Genomic DNA, 18,467 nt, shown 5'->3' with positions numbered 1-18,467 from the left:
ATGGACATCTAGGCTTTTTCCATAGTTTGGCTATTGTGGACATTGCTGCTATCAACATTGGGGTTCAGGTGCCCCTTCAGATAACTACATTTTTATCTTTGGGGTAAATGCCCAGTAGTGCAATTTCTGGGTCATAGGGTAGCTCTATTTTCAACTTTTTGAGGAACCTCCATACTGTTTTCCAGAGTGGCTGCACCAGTTTGCATTCCCACCAAGAGTGTAAGAGGGTTCCCCTTTCTTCGCATCCCCGCCAACATCTGTTGTTTCCAGACTTGTTAATTTTGCCATTCTGACTGATGTGAGGTGGTATCTCATTGAAGTTTTGATTTGTATTTCCCCGATGCCGAGTGATGTTGAGCACTTTTTCATGTGTCTGTTGGCCATTTGTATGTCTTCTTTGGAGAAATGTCTGTTCATGTCTTCTGCCCATTTCTTGAGTGGATTATTTGTTCTTTGGGTGTTGAGTTTGATAAGTTCTTTATAGATTTTGGATACTAGTCCTTTATCTACCAGCCAGAAGTTTTAATGGAGAAAGTACCTTCTGCATTTAAAACTTCTTTTTGCCGTTGAAATGTAAAAGGTTTTATTTACTTATTTATTTTTTAATTTTTAAAGATTTTATTTATTTATTTGACAGAGAGACAGTGAGAGAGGGAACACAAGCAGGGGGAGTGGGAGAGGGAGAAGCAGGCTTCCTGCTGAGCAGGGAGCCTGATGTGGGGCTCGATCCCAGGACCCTGGGATCATGACCTGAGCCGAAGGCAGATGCTTAACGATTGAGCCACCCAGGCGCCCCCCCTTTATTTTTTTTTAAAGATTTTATTTATTTATTTGACAGAGAAATGTAGAAGGTTTTAGAATGACTACTTTTTCAAACCTTTGAAGCCACAGGACCCCTTTCTTCAAAAACAAAATCTTATTTCATACTCCAATATGATAAATCTTCTGAAACCCATACTTCCCTTCTATACATTAAAAAATATTCTCTCCCTCACCCTTACAGCCTTTCTAGTAGGCCCCTCTTGAGAATCATGCTGCAAAAACAATGCCGCTCTGATTAAAAAGGGAAGGAAAGATTGGCTGAGTGGAGCCTTCTGCTTTGTCCCGTTGCCATGACCAGAGGCACAGAGGGTTTGGAAACCACAGTTCTGTCCTGATTGTTATACCAGCTGTTGATCTGTCAGCATTAAGGCTTGCATAGAGTTGCATAGTAATTTATATTGTTTTATTTTTATTTAAAAATTTTTTTAAAAAGATTTTATTTATCTATCTATCTACCTATCTATCTATCTATCTATCTATCTATCTATCTATATCTATTTATTTATTTGCGATAGCATGAGCCGGGGGACAGAGAGAGAGGGAGAAGCAGGCTCCCTATTGAGCTGGGAACCCAATGGGCTCGATCCCAGGACCCTGAGATCATGACCTGAGCCAAAGGCAGACATTTAACTGACTGAGCCACCCAGGCGCCCCTGTACTGTTTCATTTTTAGACCGATTTAAACTAATACTCATTGTATCACTGCTTTCTGATCATCTCCCTTTTCCACTAACTAGTTATCAGATAGGTAGCTATAGATGAAATATATAGACTTTCAGTAACAACTGTTTCATATGGTGATCTTAAATTCTTCATATATATGAAATTTAATTCAATAAGTGCTTTATATTTTAGCTTTTCATGTACCCTGCATATTAACCTAGACAACAACTGTAAATAACCCTTGTTATTTTTTTCCTTGTGATGTAAGCATTTATGTATTATGGAACAGCTAGGTTTCTGACTTCTTTCTTGAATGCTACATGAAAAAAATTAGATCACCCTCAGCCACTTTTAAAAGGGTTTTAATTAAATTAGGAGATACATATGTAATCAGTAATGTGATTCAGTATCAGAATTGGCAGTTAGTTATGACACCATCGCTTTGGTTTTGGAAACAAATGTATGAGCATATAGACAGACCTGTATTTGTATTTAATTTTATTATGTAGATATGCTTTAATAATCAAAAGTAATTTCCATAGGGTCGTGAATCTGGCACCATTCAGAGGTATAGTCTTCCTAATGTTGGTTTAATTCAAAAATATTCCCTTAATTGTCGAGCCTACCAGTTATCCTTGAATTGCAACTCTAGGTAAGTCTGAAAATTCTCCTCATGTAGTTGTTGGGTTTAGAAGTTATCAATTGGGATTGTTGGATTTATGTAATAAATACAATAAATACATTTGTATAAATAGAAATGGGTATTTGTTTTAAACTTATAGTTCAGTGTGATTTTACTATACTATATTTATATGTAGATAGTTGTATTTATACTGTGTTTAGATGTTTTTCTCTAAATGGGCAAAATATAGAAATTCTAATGTAACACTTTAAATTGTTTGCATGTCAGTTGCTTTAATTCCTTTGGATACTTTTTCCTCACAAGGAAGCAAAATGGAGAGTAGTCCATGTCTTCTCTATCAAATTTGTAAAAATTTGTTTAAAACCAGTTATTTCTTTAAAGCCATTTCTGCCTTCTTCCCAGATTTGGATGAACTGATTTTTGCAGAAGAACAGTAAGAGGTAATTATATTTGTGACTGCTGATCATCATTTTACAATTTTGTTTCCCTTCTCCAATGTCATTATTTGTAGTCGTCTGGCTGTCATAGACATCTCAGGAGTTCTAACTTTCTTTGACTTGGATGCTCGGGTAACAGACAGCACAGGACAGCAAGTCATTGGCGAGTTGTTAAAATTGGAGCGGAAAGATGTCTGGGATATGAAGTGGGCCAAAGATAATCCAGATTTGTTTGCAATGATGGAGAAGACAAGAATGTATGTTTTCAGAAACTTGGATCCTGAGGTAAACACAAGAAAGGAGCATTAGCAGTACATAAATAATGAGACAGATATCGAAACCTGGCTATTTCCCTTTTGTTTCCTTAAGAGGATTGTTGGTTGTTGGTTGCATGAATTTCTGAAAATAAATAGAAACATCTCTGTGGAATTGTAACATATTTGTCTTAAATGGGAATAATACCGATTCTTTAAATATTCTCTGCTTTCTCTGAAAGGCACTTCCTAAGCATTTATCTGTTCTTTTTAAAAGATGGAGCCATGGTCTCTGATATATAGTCTTTATTTTTCCCTTGTCAAAGTTAAGAAAAAAAGAAAATCAGTAGTAACATTTACCAAAATTGCTTAAAACAACCTAACCAAAGAAATGTGATTTTGAAATTGCTTTGTGCTTTTATTCTCTTTTGCCTCTCTGTCCACCTTAATCTGTGCTTCCTTGGTCTTATTTATATTCATACCAACTCTGTCAGTCACGAATCCTGGTCTTTCTCACTCTGATAATTTTATGAATATGCAAGTGTGGACTGATTAATCTACCCTCTCTGGAGTATCAGGAAGCCCCTTGCTCACTAATTTTAAAGTTGTATTTTGATTTTCTTCTTGCATCTCACATCAGCTAATTTTTAAGCTTGGAATTTTCCTGTCACTTGGTCTGCTCTGCATCAACTGTTAGCATTTGTGTTTAGGAAATTCAAAATAATTTGAGTGGTAGCCTAATCAAAGCATCATTGAAATAAATCTTTTATACAATTTTTGAATACTTAGTGGATTTTTCAGTTTGGAATTTTTTGTATGCTTGCTGTACCCAACAAATGTGAATAATAGATAAGTTGATAATTGCTGTATGTCATTAATTGATGTGTGGATTTACAGTTTCCTTTTTGGAAAGAAATTGTATGCTTGGGCCCCTGGGGTGCCAAAGATCTTCTAGAGTAATTTATTTAGTGGTAAACTATTTGTCCCTTTAATATCCTAAATTATTTTCACATTTCCCCATTTTGGCTCTACTCAGGATCTTTGGGTTGGGAAATGACCTGATATAAATTGCTCTCAAAGGCTTTGTTAAAGCTTTCAGGAGTCTTAAGGATCTTAGTAATTTTTAGTTCCTGAGTTAGTTTTAGAGGAAAGGCAATTAGGGCTGTTGCATTTAACCTGTAAGCAGGGGCTTCTATCAAGGGTCCAAGAGAAATTTGATGCTTGGCACAAAACAAGTGTGAAAATTTGACAGGTAGCCACAGGATAACTGTGAGGATGGGAGAGGAATACTTTTTGAATGTTGGGGTCCTTTTCTGTCGTTGGCCCTGCGTGCACTAAGTCAGAAATCATATGCCTGGACAAGTGAGAGTGTTGTGCCTGGCTGGTCATGATGTGTGTGTAGCACACGTTCAGCCTAGCACCAGGGGAAAAGACGTCTTGGCCTGGTGCGAAGTGCTTCTTAAGTAGTTTTAACAGAACAGCCTTTTTTTTCTTTTTTTTTTTTTAAATTTCTTTTGAGTTTGTTTTCTGGCTTAGCGAGTAGTTCAATTTCTCTTGGATTTAGAGCTAGATGAATTTCTTTCAACCTTACCACTGACTGGATTTCTTTATAAACCCTGCTGTTCTTTTCATTCATGAGGACACTGGCTGGCTGTGATCCCTGCTTGGTTAGTTACTCTGCTGTTCATTCCTGTAGCGACTGATCATGTAAGGAATACACACTTCAAAACCAAATTTGCTGGGGCTGCTTTAGGGCATCATATTCTTTTATTATTCAGGAGATAGGCTGTCATTTGACAGTTAATACTGAATACACTTTTATCCATTTGAGTGTTGTTATGAATTCTAGATTCATACCTTTCTTTAAGTTGTAAAGTTTTCTTTAGATTATATGTGAAAAAAGGGTGCCATTTGTATGTGAAGTTGTAATTCACTGATAAAGCACACTTTCTTTGAGAATTTGGAAATGAGTATTTAATGTTGATATTCCCTGCTTGATCATTTTTATCTCCAGTGAGCCTCTCAAGGTACTGATTCCACTTTTCTAGTCTTTTTCTTGAATCTTCCCTCTCATTGATGCTATTTCATATTCATATTCCTTTCATATGTCATATTTTTGTCACTCACCCTCTCATTTTTATACGCTTTTTTACCAAACAAGGGGTTTCCAAACTTTTGTATCTATACCTTCATATGTGCATAATTATTTATTAGAAATTATATACATGACCTACCATATTAATACATTATGAACCATGTCCCTGAAATAGAAATTTTAAAAAGAATGAGAAAAAAATAACAAGAAGTAAACTTTATTTTAAAAATGTCATGGTGTTATGGTTCATGCTACCATTAGCTAGTGTCTCAAACATAATGCATACTTTATAGAGTGTGGAATTATTAACTTAGTATAGGTCCCATGTTTCAAGTAGTCTTCTTGATAATTTCCATTTTTTAACTAACTTTTTGTCAGACCCGATTAGACTGTCATTGTTTTCACTTTGTAATGTGGCTAACCTCGGAATCTGTGCGAGGAGTAAGGGAAGTGACTGTTCTGCCTTGTCTTGTTTGCTTGTGCTTGCATTATTGGTATTCCAGTAATTCACAAATTCTTTGCAGGAGGATTTTGAAACTACAGTCAAATTTATGAGGGTTAGCTAAAAATTAGAAACTATAATCCCTAAGTCCACTTAGCTAGATATGTACAAACTTCAGTATGTCACAGTGTGCTAGAATTGAGGGGATAAGTACTTCAGAGTACCTATGCTATATTGCACATGTTATGAGACCTTCTGACTTCTGTACTGAATAAGAGTACTTAATATAGATTGGTGAAGTTTTAAATACTTTCTTGATAAAAATAAATTTCTTGCATACTGTGTCCTGCTTTTGTCATCCACTGGTCTAAAACTTCATATTCAGTTGAAATGTGGATGGATATCTAGTGAATTTTGGAAAAAAAAGAGAATTAGTTGAGATCAAGCAGAAGTTGACTTTTTAAAATCTGAATTACACAAATATTTGCATATTTACTTACGTGCCAATAGGTTATTTTGGAAACTCTAAATTTTTTGGTCTCTCCTCCTCCCTGTATTTTCTTACTTTCTCTTTATTTTTGGTATAACTTTTATCCACGCATCATCTTTTATGACTTTATTTTTTGGCTACCTTGCTTTGTTTTTATCTAGCCAAATATAAAACAATTTTCTAATGGCAAACATCTTTGTACAGGTATATTTGGATACATGTAGTATCAAAATAATTCAGGTGTACAAAATGCCTCTATAATTTAAAGAAATATATCCATATATTCTTTCGTTTTGAATTAAATTTTGTTCTGATTCTCTCTGTGTGTTCATTGCTCATAAAGGCATATTATTTGCCTTTGCATAGTATATTTTTTTTAAGAAATAAAGGGATTTTGTAAAAATTTTCTCATATAATCAACAATTTTTACTTTTTAAAAGAAAATCATCACTTTAAGACTCAATAAACACATATAATGTGTATACAAGAGTTTTATTCTTTTTTTTTTTAAAGATTTTATTTATTTATTTGACAGAGAGAGACACGGTGAGAGAGGGAACACAATCGGGGGAGTGGGGGAGGGGGAAGCAGGCTTCCCGCGGGGCAGGGAGCCCGATGCCGGGCTCGATCCCAGGACGCTGGGATCATGACCTGAGCCGAAGGCAGATGCTTAAGGACTGAGCCACCCAGGCTCCCCCAAGAGCTTTATTCTTAAACTTTGACATACTAAAACTAAATTTGATTCAATTTTTACCTGTAATTTCCATCTTTTTAGTATCTTCCTACTGTAATTTTTGTAGTTTCTATCATGAAGAACTAAGTTTCAGAGTTAAAAATTCAATATGTTATTTCCTTTGGATTTTGCTTACTTTGTTTCATGATATACCTATACACACATATCTAAAAAAAATTACATTCTGGTATTATTTCCATTACCAGACATTAACTTATCCTTTCCACAGTGTTCTTGGAGGTAGTAAGTATATTGAGAGTTTATTTCTTTTTGTTTACCTAATATTTATATCTAACTTTCTACTAGGGATTTAGGGCAGCTATTTTACATTGTAATATGCATTTACTACACTGTATTTCTATAAGCCTGCATAATACCAGGATGAGAGACAGACCTGTAACAGACTTGTATATTTATATATTGCCAAATTAAGTCTTCTTATATAGAAAATCTATCAGGAATGCTCTCTGGCTAATGTTACATAGGATGGACTTTTCAGTATGGTACAAGATTTCTTTGATGTATGTACTTACATACAAATATAGTGTTTGTCAGTTTTATTAAGAATTAAATTTAATATTGCATTGTATGAATAAGAATTATCTAGTGGTATCAGACACTTTTGGATTGAGAAAATTGGACTGATATTACATGCTATTAGGAATTAATATTGATTACGTAAGGCATAATAATAGTAATGTGGCCATGTAAAGAGCATCTTTTTTTTTTTAAGAACATCTTTATGTTTTAGAGATATGTACTGAAATATTTAGGGGTGAAATTTCATGATATCTGTAAATTTACTTGATTTACTTTAAAATATTTCAGCCAAAAAGTTGACTGAAGCATATTTAGCAAAATGTTAATAATTATGTAGATGATAGACATATGGGTGTTAATGAGATTCTTTCTACTTTTCTCTTGGTTTGAAAATGTTGATAATAAAATATAAAATCATATATTAAAGGAAGGAAAATTTTGTACAGTTTAACATATCATTTGTTTTTATCTTTAAAGGAGCCCATTCAGACTTCTGGATATATTTGTAACTTTGAGGATTTAGAAATTAAATCTGTTCTTTTGGATGAGATACTGAAGGTAATTCTTAAAAAGCAATTGTATTTCTGTTGCTGGCTTGGCTGGGATTTATTTTTTCACCAGGCAGTGCAGTATCCCTGTTAGGAATATGGATAGACCCTGCTCTGTTACTTACACCGCTTTTAGACAGGTTCCTTCACCTTTTTGAGCTTCATTTTCCTTTCTTGTTTACGAGCCTCAATTCTTTGCCTCTATAAAATGGGGATAATAATAGTACCTATCTTCCAGGATTGTTATTGTATAAGGTAATGCGTAAAAAGCACTCAGCACAGTGCTAAGATCAAGAGCTCAAAAAATGGTAGCTAGTTGTTGTTGTTGTCATTTTTTTATATTATCAACAGAGGAACTGAAGAAATATTTGACAATTTAGTGTTTTGTAGTTCTAGGATACTTGAGTAACTTTTTTTTTCAGGTGCACTATCCTATTTTTTTTCAGGCTTTATAAAATAATCCATTTCTGATGCCGGATATCTTTTTGAACCTCTACTTTGGCCCTCATTGACCATCTTTTGAGAATTTCTTTCTCTAAGAATATATTGAAAAGCGTTTTACCTTCATTTTATACAAAGCATATACTTTTTCTGTGTACTTCATCCAGTTTTATGGAATTAGAATAGTAGATTTTTACATTTCTGAAGTTGCAGTTTGTAGCATGTTTTCGTGTTTTGGTTTGATGTATAAATTGTAGCCCTTTTATTATGAACCTATTTTTTTTTTTCCTTGAGAAATTTCTTGGAGGACTAGAGCAGAAAGAATGCAAAAGGAAAAGGAAGGAATTTACTAAATTTACATTTACCTTTACATAGTACCTTTCATAGAAGGTGTTCATTTGTCATTTGTCATCGTATGTCATTGTTCATTTGTCATTACAACCATGCCTGGTAGGTACTACACAGACCTCATTTTTAGATGAAGAAGGCTCTTAGTGAGTAAAATGATTTACCAAAAGTTCATCTGTTCATTGACTCAGGAAATGTTTACTGGCAGTCAGTAAGACACAGTTCCTGGCCTCATGTAGAGGAGTTGGGGAGATAGACAAGAAATTCAGCAACCAGACAAGGCATGGGGGTGCTGTAGTTCACTTGGCAGATGTATCTCTGCAAAGGTCTGCAGCGAAAGAGCATTGGGTCAGTTCTGAGACTGTGAGTAATGTGAGTAGCACAACCAGGTATTGTGCTAACTGTTTGATCTCATTTAATTCTCACAACTCGAGGAAGTAAGTTTGATTATTATCTTCATTTCTTCAGATGAAAAATGTGAGGCTTGGAGAGATAAACTAGTTTGCCAGTGACACCCAGTTAGCAGTAGGCAGAGACATGATTTGACTCTAAGCCATCTGGCTTCGAAACTGCTGTGTGTATGTAATTGGTAGCACTGGCAGAAATGGAGAAGGCGAATGGTCATGGGGTAGGTCGGCCCAGGTTATAAGAGGCCTTGTGTGCCTTCTGTGGAGTTTGGACTACATCCTGGAGTCACTGGGGCGTAAAGCAGGAGAGTGACATGATTGGGTTTCTATTTGGGGAAGATGACCTTGGCTTCCTGGGTGGGCCTGGGAGGGGGTGTATAGCAGGTTTTAGAAAGAGTTGTCACACAGCCAGGGAGCAGTGGAATAGGACTTAAGCTTAGGTCTGCTTGAATCCAAACCTCATGCTCTTTCCATACTACTTTCTACCTTGTGCCAGGGATTTCCTGGAGAACTTTTTAGCTTCTGAATGCAGTGGTTTAGTTGCAGGGTGAGGAGGGACACGCGCAGCTCAGTTGTGGGAGCCATTGCTGTTTTCTCTAATTTTCTTGTGTGCTTCACTTTTTCTTTGCTTGGAATATGTAGGATATTGGTGAGTTCATTATAACTTTTCTTTGCCCATTAGCTAGCTCTTTCCTGCAAGGCTGGCCTTCAAAAAAAAATTTTTTTTTTTGGAGGGGCCAGCTTGCAAAATTAAGAAAGGGAAAGAGGTGATGAAAACTGGCCCTTTTCCTTTTATTTGCTTGTTTGCTGCCCAGCAGCACCAGGAACAACAGTTTCATTGCCCCTGGCAAGGAAAGAATAGATTAAGGAGTGAGGGGGTAGAGGCCCCTGCACACGTGTTTTCTGCTCTGGTGGAATCCACAGCCCTTTGGGCAAGAAGAGAATAGTAGCTCCTGGGAACATGACATTTAAGCTGAGGGAAAATAGGCTGCATAATTGTAAGAGACCCCTTCTTCCACCACTGCCTTTTCCCCATGGGCAGCCTCATAGCCTCAGGAGGAACTTAACTGGTGGGTTGTGGGTGTTTTCCAGAGGCCTTGAAAGACCCACACATTGGAATAGCTTTTCTTCCCATTTTGTTCACAAGGTGAGACAGTTGTGTGTGTGTGTGCACGCGTCTGTTTTACTGTAAAAAAGAAACACGTACTCTAAAGGCAGCCATTTGACTTTCTTTTCATGTTTACTTTTAGAATCCTGAACATCCAAACAAGGATTATATAATTAACTTTGAGATTCGGTCCTTGCGAGATAGTCGAGCACTGATTGAGAAGGTTGGCATTGAAGATGCATCTCAATTCATAGAGGACAATCCACACCCCCGACTTTGGTATTTAAAAATAAAAAGTCTTCCTCAAATGATTGGTGTATGCTTTTTAAAGTTTCAGCTCTATTGTCCCCCACTCTCGTGGTAGCCTTCATGGGAGGGTAGGTGCCCATTCTTGCTCTTCTTTTTAAAATACAGAAATTCATTTCAAATGTGGAAGTACTCAAAATGAGCATAATATTAAGTGAAACATGTATAAATGTGTTTATCGCTTCCCACCACTTTGACTAGAAACAATAGGTATAGTAATTGAATTCTGGTTCAGACTTGTTTATCAGTAATTGCAATAAGCTTTTCTGTTTCTTTTGTAATACAGGCGCCTACTGGCTGAAGCAGCTCTTCAGAACCTGGATTTGCACACTGCAGAGCAAGCATTTGTACGCTGCAAAGATTACCAAGGCATTAAGTTTGTGAAGCGACTGGGCCACCTGCAGAGTGAGTCCATGAAGCAGGCCGAAGTTGCTGCGTACTTCGGCAGGTTTGAAGAGGCCGAAAGAACATATCTTGATATGGACAGAAGGTACAGGCACCCTGGAGTACTTCGGCATTCATGATCTTTTTGTACAGTACTAAGTGTCTCATGCCATTTCTTTAGAAAATAATTTCAGTTTGGATTACCAGCTGGATATTCCACAAGTCCCTTGTTAATGTATGTTTTGTAATTTGGAGGCAGTTTTCTTTGCTGTTGTTACATATATTAATGGCTGGCCGTGAATTGCTTTCATTTGGTAGGGAAAAACCATAAGACTACAGAGACTGGGGGCTTTTATCCTTTATTACACAGCTCAATATTTGGGTTTCCTTTTTTTTTGTTTAGGCCTTTATTTAACTTTTTGTTGTCAAGGAGCATGAAATACAAATGAACGGTATATAGGGATTGATTTTTATTCCTCCGTTCATTTTAGATTTATATAATATAATGTATGAACCTCATTTCAGCTGTAAACATTATGTCTCATTTTTATTAATATTACTTGTACTTCCAGGAGATCCCTAATACAGCCTAAGCCCTGAAAAGAAAGATAAACCAAATGTGTTTATATGTGTGGTTTTTAAATAAGCCTGATCATGTCTACAAAATTGATGAAAAGAAGTGATTATTATTTAAATCATTATTTTGCTAGGAAAATTGGAATTCTAGGAAAATAAAAGGCAGGAAATTATTTCCTTTTCCCTATTTCAGGTTTCCCCCATTGCCTCTTTCCTGGTTAAGTTCTAAAATGTTTGGAGAGGTACATTGTCTTTCAGTTCCCTGCTGTGTATTCTAGTTCCCTGGAATTGAACCTACCACGTGGTAGGCAGTTGTTAAATTATTTGTCACATGAATGAATAGATGCTATCGTTTGTAGAGATCTTGCTATTGGCCTCCGGCTGAAATTGGGAGATTGGTTTAGAGTACTCCAGCTCCTGAAAACTGGATCTGGTGATGCAGATGACAGTCTCCTAGAACAAGCCCACAATGCCATCGGAGACTACTTTGCTGATCGACAAAAATGGTAGGTAACCTACGTGGACCACCTTCTCCATTCATGCGGCACTTAATGTGGTAGCTGCCTGAGTAACTCCCTATGACACAATGCTGGGGAAATTGAAGACCATCCTCCTGGATCCTAAAAATCAAACAGCTTTAGATTCACAATGGGGAGCAAGAGATCCTTAGATAAGTGTTGTAAAACTTTGGAGTTTTCATACTCACAAAATGTGTGCCTAGCCTCAGACAGCTTTCTACTATTTAAGACCACAGTGTGCATTTCAAAGATATTATATGATTTACTTCTGAAAAAGGTAAAAAAAAAAAAATTATATTTGCTTGTTTTATTGTAGATTATTTTCAGAAATCATTGACTTTTATTCTGAAGTTTTCATTTTTTTTTTTGTTTTTTTTTAGATTTTATTTATTTATTTGACAGGCAGAGATACAGCGAGAGAGGGAACACAAGCAGGGGGAGTGGGAGAGGGAGAAGCAGGCTTCCGACGGAGCAGGGAGCCCGATGTGGGGCTCGATCCCAGGACCCTGGGATCATGACCTGAGCCGAAGGCAGACGCTCAACGACTGAAGTTTTCATTTTGATCAGTATGCTTATTTATTTATGTCAGTGTTTGGAAGTACAACTGTGTATCAGATTACACCAATATTTCTTAAGAATATCCAAAGAATGTTGCAACTAAAATATGCTTCGCAGTCTTTAGATTTTTTTTCCCTCCAATTTATATGCTTCAAAGACATACTGTAACTGAAGGTGGTAACTAGAGTAATACTAGTAATTCTAATGAAGGAACATTTTTGGTGAAAGTGCTTATTTACCAGGAGGTTCACATTAGTTTTAAAAGTTTTTGCTTCTTTTTATATTCTGTAGGTTGAATGCCGTACAATATTATGTACAAGGCCGGAACCAGGAACGTCTAGCTGAATGTTATTATATGTTGGAAGATTATGAGGGATTGGAGAATCTTGCCAATTCACTTCCAGAAAACCACAAGTTGCTTCCAGTGGGTATTACAAATTTTAGGTTTTAGAGTTGTTAGGTTATTTTATAAGGTTTTCATGCTACGGTCAGGAAATATTTCTCTGCCACAAAGAAAATTTAAAATGAATCTATAATCTTATAGTTTCTTAGATGTCAAATGATACTTTTAATTGTTAAAACAATATGTCAATATTACAGAATGCTTGAAAATGGAGGGAAAATTAGTCATATTGCCACTACTTTTAACATGTTCACAATCTACTGTAGTCTTATCAGTTTTATAAAATTGCTTTTAAAGTTAGCTGAACACATGAAGTATTTCCAGCTAAAATGATATCTTATCAGAGATTTGCTTCAAAACGATCCGAGCTTGGTCTGGGGATTAGTGTGTATGTATGTATTTGAAATTTGCTATAACAAAAGGTAAAAAAGATAGCTTGACTTTTATTAGGTTGTATTAACAATAAAGTATTTAATGTTAAAAAAAGAGAAACAAAACGAGTTTTCTGGAACTTTGTTTTGAATGTTCTTTTTAAGTGTATTAATTGTTGAATGATGTTAATGAATTTATATTTTATTTGTTTTATCTAAAATGTAAGTAACAGTTGTAAAATACCTGTAGAGTTAGCATCTCTCAACTGCATGGTCTGGACATATATCAGTTGTGAATTCTACCATAAAAATTTTGTCAATTCATAGATGAATGAATAGTAGAATTTTGAGAATTCGGTTTTCTCTATTGAATCAGAGCAGTTATCCCTGTAATAATGATATTTTCACGTAGCTTTATTTTCAGTCCTGTGCTTTCTTTGAGCAGGAGAGAAACTGAAATTACTTATAACCCTGGGTATTAGGACAGTGTATCCTACATTAATGTCATCTATTAGGTGTGTCTGATGATGCAGAAAAGAATGTTGCTATAGAATATCCAGAAAAGTATTATTACTGAGTAAATACTAAGTAATTATAACTATAATAATAATTACGTAATTAAAATGATTAAAAAGTTTTAGTAGTGAAGATTTTAAATCAAGTGTTTGGAGGAGCTTTTTAATAATATGGTAAAATATGGGAAAACTTTATTTTTTTTAGTATTGCAAACTTTAAATCAAGTTTTTGGAGGAGTTTTTAATAATATGGTAAACTATACATAATATTTAGGTGGGAATTTCAGGATGCAGAACTATATATAATATCACAATACATACAGCAACTCACATATACATATAGATTCATAGGACAAAGATGTTAGGAAATTACATCACATCATTGAGATAGATTTCCTATGGGTAGTGAGATTATGAGTAACTTTATATTTTTGTGCTAGAAAACTTATTTTTCCACCATGAGAATGTGTTACTATTTTCTAACCAGAGAAATACAAATATTACTTTTAAAAAGATAGTTGGGTCCAAAATGTACTTTTATGATTTTCCCCAAATACTTTAGAAATGAGGGTGGGGAGAGAAAAACTCTGGCCAAGTAGATACTCAGAAAGAAAAAGAAAATTGATTTTCTGAAAATGGAGAGTAAGCCCGATGGGTATGGTTGGGTTTTGTTGTGATCTCCCTCCTCACCACCACCTTGCAAAGGGAGCTCTGTTTTGGATCTAGCTTCCCGCACTAACAAACGTCTGGCTTGTCTGGGGCATTTCTTTAGAGAGGTATGTGAGAGCTCCGTGAATGTGAGGTTCCGCTGAAGCCTCTAACCGTTGATTATACCAACGGTTGCCCTAAATGGTTTTTTCACACACTGCAATGGAGTTCGTTTCAGAACTTGACATTTCTGGAAAGTTGCTACTGTACTGGGAGGAGAAAAGAGTGCAGTATGTTCAGGACCTGGTTAAAAGTCAAATCTGCGGCGTGAGCCAGCGAAACTCTGGTTTTATAGAAAATGATGCCATAGCATCCTTTCTGGTTTGTAGCCACTGTCCCTGTGTATGTTTCAACGAAAAATGACTGTAACCACTAGTAAATTTAATACTCATATGTCCCTATGGAGTTTTGTAAATGAAAATATAAGTGATTTCCTTGGTCTGTGAAATCTGAGAGTAATGTTCTGTCTTTACAGGAAATAGCACAGATGTTTGTGAGGGTTGGAATGTGTGAACAAGCAGTGACTGCATTTTTGAAATGTAATCAGCCAAAGGCAGCAGTAGATACCTGTGTACATCTCAACCAAGTAAGGAACTGAAAACTAAAGTCGCTCGTCATCCTTCTAGGCTGTCGCCAGTGTAGGGTTGAGGCAAATTTCGTGAAAGGAGCTAGATAACTCTCTTACTTTGCTGAGGACCTAGAAAATGTTGGAGTTTGCACTTACCTCTTAAAGTACTACCATTGAGGGTGATCCGCTCATAACTAACTCAATATGGGGACAAACCCTGTGCTTTTAGTCTGGCAAGTTTTTGTCTGGAAGTAATTTCATAATCTTCTGTATTTTATTAGGGTTTTGTTTCCAAAGAAGGACTAGTTAATGGTCATTGCAAGAGGAAGGAATTGAGTTATCTTATCAATATTTATTTTGGCAAATCTATTTTCCTGTCTCTTTATAGAAAACATATATTTGATATTTTTAAGAGCTGGAATTTAACTAAAATTAAAGTACGGAATCGTAGAAATTGCTGAATATCAGTGTATTCCTTTAAGTATTGAAGTATTTTATAAAGCTCCACTTGCTTTTTAAAAATAACTTTTGTAAATGTTAAATCTGATCGGACATTTTCTTAACTGAAATTGCATATTTTGTTTTACTATAAGCAAATGTAGCTTTTTCCCACTCCTTGCTGGTGCAAAATTGAATTATAATATTGTGATTATAAACTTTGAAGTTTTCCTTTTCCAATGTATTTCCTAAGCAAATCAGTCTTACATCATTTAATCATTTTGACACATGTTTAACTTATAGAACTTAAAATTGCTCTGATTTTAGTTAAATTTATTTTAAAAAACATATACTGGTTTTTTAATTTTGATGTATCATTATTTATTACTATAAACTTAAAGCTTTATTATATGAAATTTATGACATCTGTGACTATAAATGCTTGGGTAACTGAATGGTATATTTTTCCCCCTAGTGGAACAAAGCTGTTGAATTGGCTAAAAATCATAGTATGAAAGAAATCGGATCCCTGTTAGCGAGGTATGCATCTCATTTATTGGAAAAGAATAAAACTCTTGATGCCATAGAACTCTATCGGAAAGCAAATTACTTTTATGAAGCTGCTAAACTGATGTTTAAGGTAATGTAATAATCTTGGTGAGTATTTGATATGTTCTAGTTACCAATGTTTTCTTTATATTAAAGAACACATTTTCCATTTTCTTTGAAAGCAAATACTTATTATAGCAAAATCCCTCTGGTTTTATTACTACTATAACTACGTGTTACCTTAGTACCTTTTACCAAAAAGGCTATTTATTAGTGTTAGCACCTTATTGATACCTAAACAACTGAATATTAATACTGAAGTTAACAAAGAATTATAGAATTTTCAGGGACCATAAGGTACAAATTCCCTTACAAATTCAATCCTATTGATAATAGAATTTTGAGTTCTTTTAAATGTACACATTTTAAAGACACTACATTTTTTCATAATATGCATTTGGAGGGAAGATGACTAATATATGGTATTAATGTATGCAAAATTTACATCCTATTCTATTTTTTCCCATTTGACTTAATGGAAAAGGGAAAACTCCCCGCAGTCTTCTAAATAAATCTTTATTTCTGAAGGCTGTACCATGTTAAAGTCCTGTTATTTCAGTATATTTGAAACATCATTTTAAAAATCTCCTTATGGAAAATGCTACCCCTTCCATGAAAACTTTCTTCATTGTGACTTACGAACATTTGTTATTTTCGGAGATTGTTAGGAGTTGTAACTCCATGGCTAAATGCTAAGGAAAGAATGGAGTCCTTATAAGCTAAAGAAAAGAAAATTTTTTAATTGTTATGTTAATCACCATACATTGTATCATTAGTTCTTGATGTAGTGTTCCATGATTCATTGTTTGTGCATAACACCCAGTGCTCCATGCAGTACGTGCCCTCTTTAATACCCATCACCAGGCTAACCCATCCCCCCACCCCCTCCCCTCTAGAACCCTCAGTTTGTTTCTCAGTCCATAGTCTCTCATGGTTCATCTCCCCCTCTGATTTTCCCCCCTTCATTCTTCCCTTCCTGCTATCTTCTTTTTTTTTTTTTTTTTTAACATATATTGTATTATTTGCTTCAGAGGTACAGGTCTGTGATTCAACAGTCTTACACATTTCACAGCGCTCACCATAGCATATACCCTCCCCAGTGTCCATCACCCAGCCACCCCATCCCTCCCGCAGACCACTCGAGCAACCCTCGGTTTGTTTCCTGAGATTAAGAATTCCTCATATCAGTGAGGTCATATGATACATGTAAGAAAATGGGTTTTAAAATATTTATTATAAATGGGTGGTATTTATGTTCCAGCCTACTGGGTTTCTCTTTTTATTAAAGATCAAATTTCAGAAATGATTGTACAAACATAATTTGATTAAGGAATGTCTTCCCATATTCTTTAAATGTTTAAAGATTGCAGATGAAGAGGCAAAGAAAAGAACCAAACCTTTACGTGTCAAGAAGTTGTATGTCCTATCAGCTTTACTCATAGAGCAATACCATGAACAAATGAAAAATGCTCAAAGAGGAAAAGTTAAAGGAAAGAGCTCAGAGGTAAGGTAGAACATTACAGAACATGAAATCAACTCATGTGTTTAAGAAAAAAAACAAAACAAAACTATCAAACTTCTCTTTATGGACAGGCCATAAATGAGAGGAGAAGAAGGACTGACTTGGAATTAATACTCAAATTTAGAAATTTCTACTTATGAATATTGAAAATTTTTTCTGCAAGACTAATCTGTAGCCTTTGCTTTCTAACCAGTGCGTTTTAGAAACTTTCCTAGAATATATTATTTTATGTGTAAATTAATTTCTTATTAACTTAAAGTTTATTTGACCACACCATGGGTCACGGTGTATTGTGTGTCAGATCACCACTAGGTACACTTTAGTAATTTTATTTGTCAGTTATACCTCAGTAAAACTGAAAGAAATTTTTTATTATACTGGCTTAAAAAAATACAAATTCTGATGGAGAAATTAAATCTGTAATGAGTTTTGTCATGATAAAATTTGCTTACTTGGATATTTTAATGTATAACCATTCAGAAACTATCTTTATTGGAATGACTGTCATGGTTGTGCTGACAGAAAACACGGGTCTGCTTGACTCATAGGCCACTTCTGCTTTGGCTGGTTTGCTGGAAGAGGAAGTTCTGTCTACAACTAGTCGCTTCACAGATAATGCTTGGAGAGGGGCTGAGGCGTACCACTTCTTTATACTTGCACAGAGGCAGCTCTATGAGGGATATGTTGACACTGCACTGAAGACAGGTGGGCATATGACCTAATGTATAGAATATGTCTAAAAACGGTCAGTTGAATATGAAGGGCCAGCTCCCTCAGTTTGCCCATATATTAATTTCAATAACACTTTTATCTATGGGTTTATTTTCATGTTTGAGATTTGCTATCTGTAATTTGCTTTGTGCATTCCCCTTTTTGAAGCACTTTTAATTTTTTTAATACATAGAAACTAATACGTATGGTTCACATTAAAATCAGAAGTTTGAGGTAAGCAAAAAAGACCATCTATAGCATTCACTATTTTATTCATTCAAAGTTAAACACCTAATAGCCCAGTCCATA

General features: G+C 35.2%; 1 protein-coding gene across 2 annotated transcripts in view; it reads left to right on the top strand.

The window, feature by feature from the left end:
• WDR35 (WD repeat domain 35) overlaps positions 1-18,467 on the top strand; it is a 63,225-nt gene that overhangs the window by 36,518 nt on the left and 8,240 nt on the right. For both annotated transcript variants that reach the window (XM_073897028.1, XM_025867786.2), the window contains 11 exons: positions 2,028-2,137; positions 2,640-2,850; positions 7,597-7,677; positions 10,114-10,250; positions 10,564-10,767; positions 11,597-11,743; positions 12,605-12,737; positions 14,786-14,896; positions 15,792-15,956; positions 17,289-17,429; positions 17,996-18,152. In XM_073897028.1, the coding sequence (XP_073753129.1) occupies positions 2,028-2,137; positions 2,640-2,850; positions 7,597-7,677; positions 10,114-10,250; positions 10,564-10,767; positions 11,597-11,743; positions 12,605-12,737; positions 14,786-14,896; positions 15,792-15,956; positions 17,289-17,429; positions 17,996-18,152 (1,597 nt within the window). The remainder of the gene's footprint in view (positions 1-2,027; positions 2,138-2,639; positions 2,851-7,596; positions 7,678-10,113; positions 10,251-10,563; positions 10,768-11,596; positions 11,744-12,604; positions 12,738-14,785; positions 14,897-15,791; positions 15,957-17,288; positions 17,430-17,995; positions 18,153-18,467) is intronic.

Source organism: Callorhinus ursinus, unplaced genomic scaffold (assembly GCF_003265705.2).
Source record: "Callorhinus ursinus isolate GAN/ISIS: 27379988/994484 unplaced genomic scaffold, GSC_fseal_2.0 scaffold10, whole genome shotgun sequence".
Classification (NCBI taxonomy): domain Eukaryota; kingdom Metazoa; phylum Chordata; class Mammalia; order Carnivora; family Otariidae; genus Callorhinus; species Callorhinus ursinus.
The sequence above is the reverse complement of the archived record's forward strand: the minus strand, read 5'-3'. Positions and strand labels throughout refer to the sequence as shown.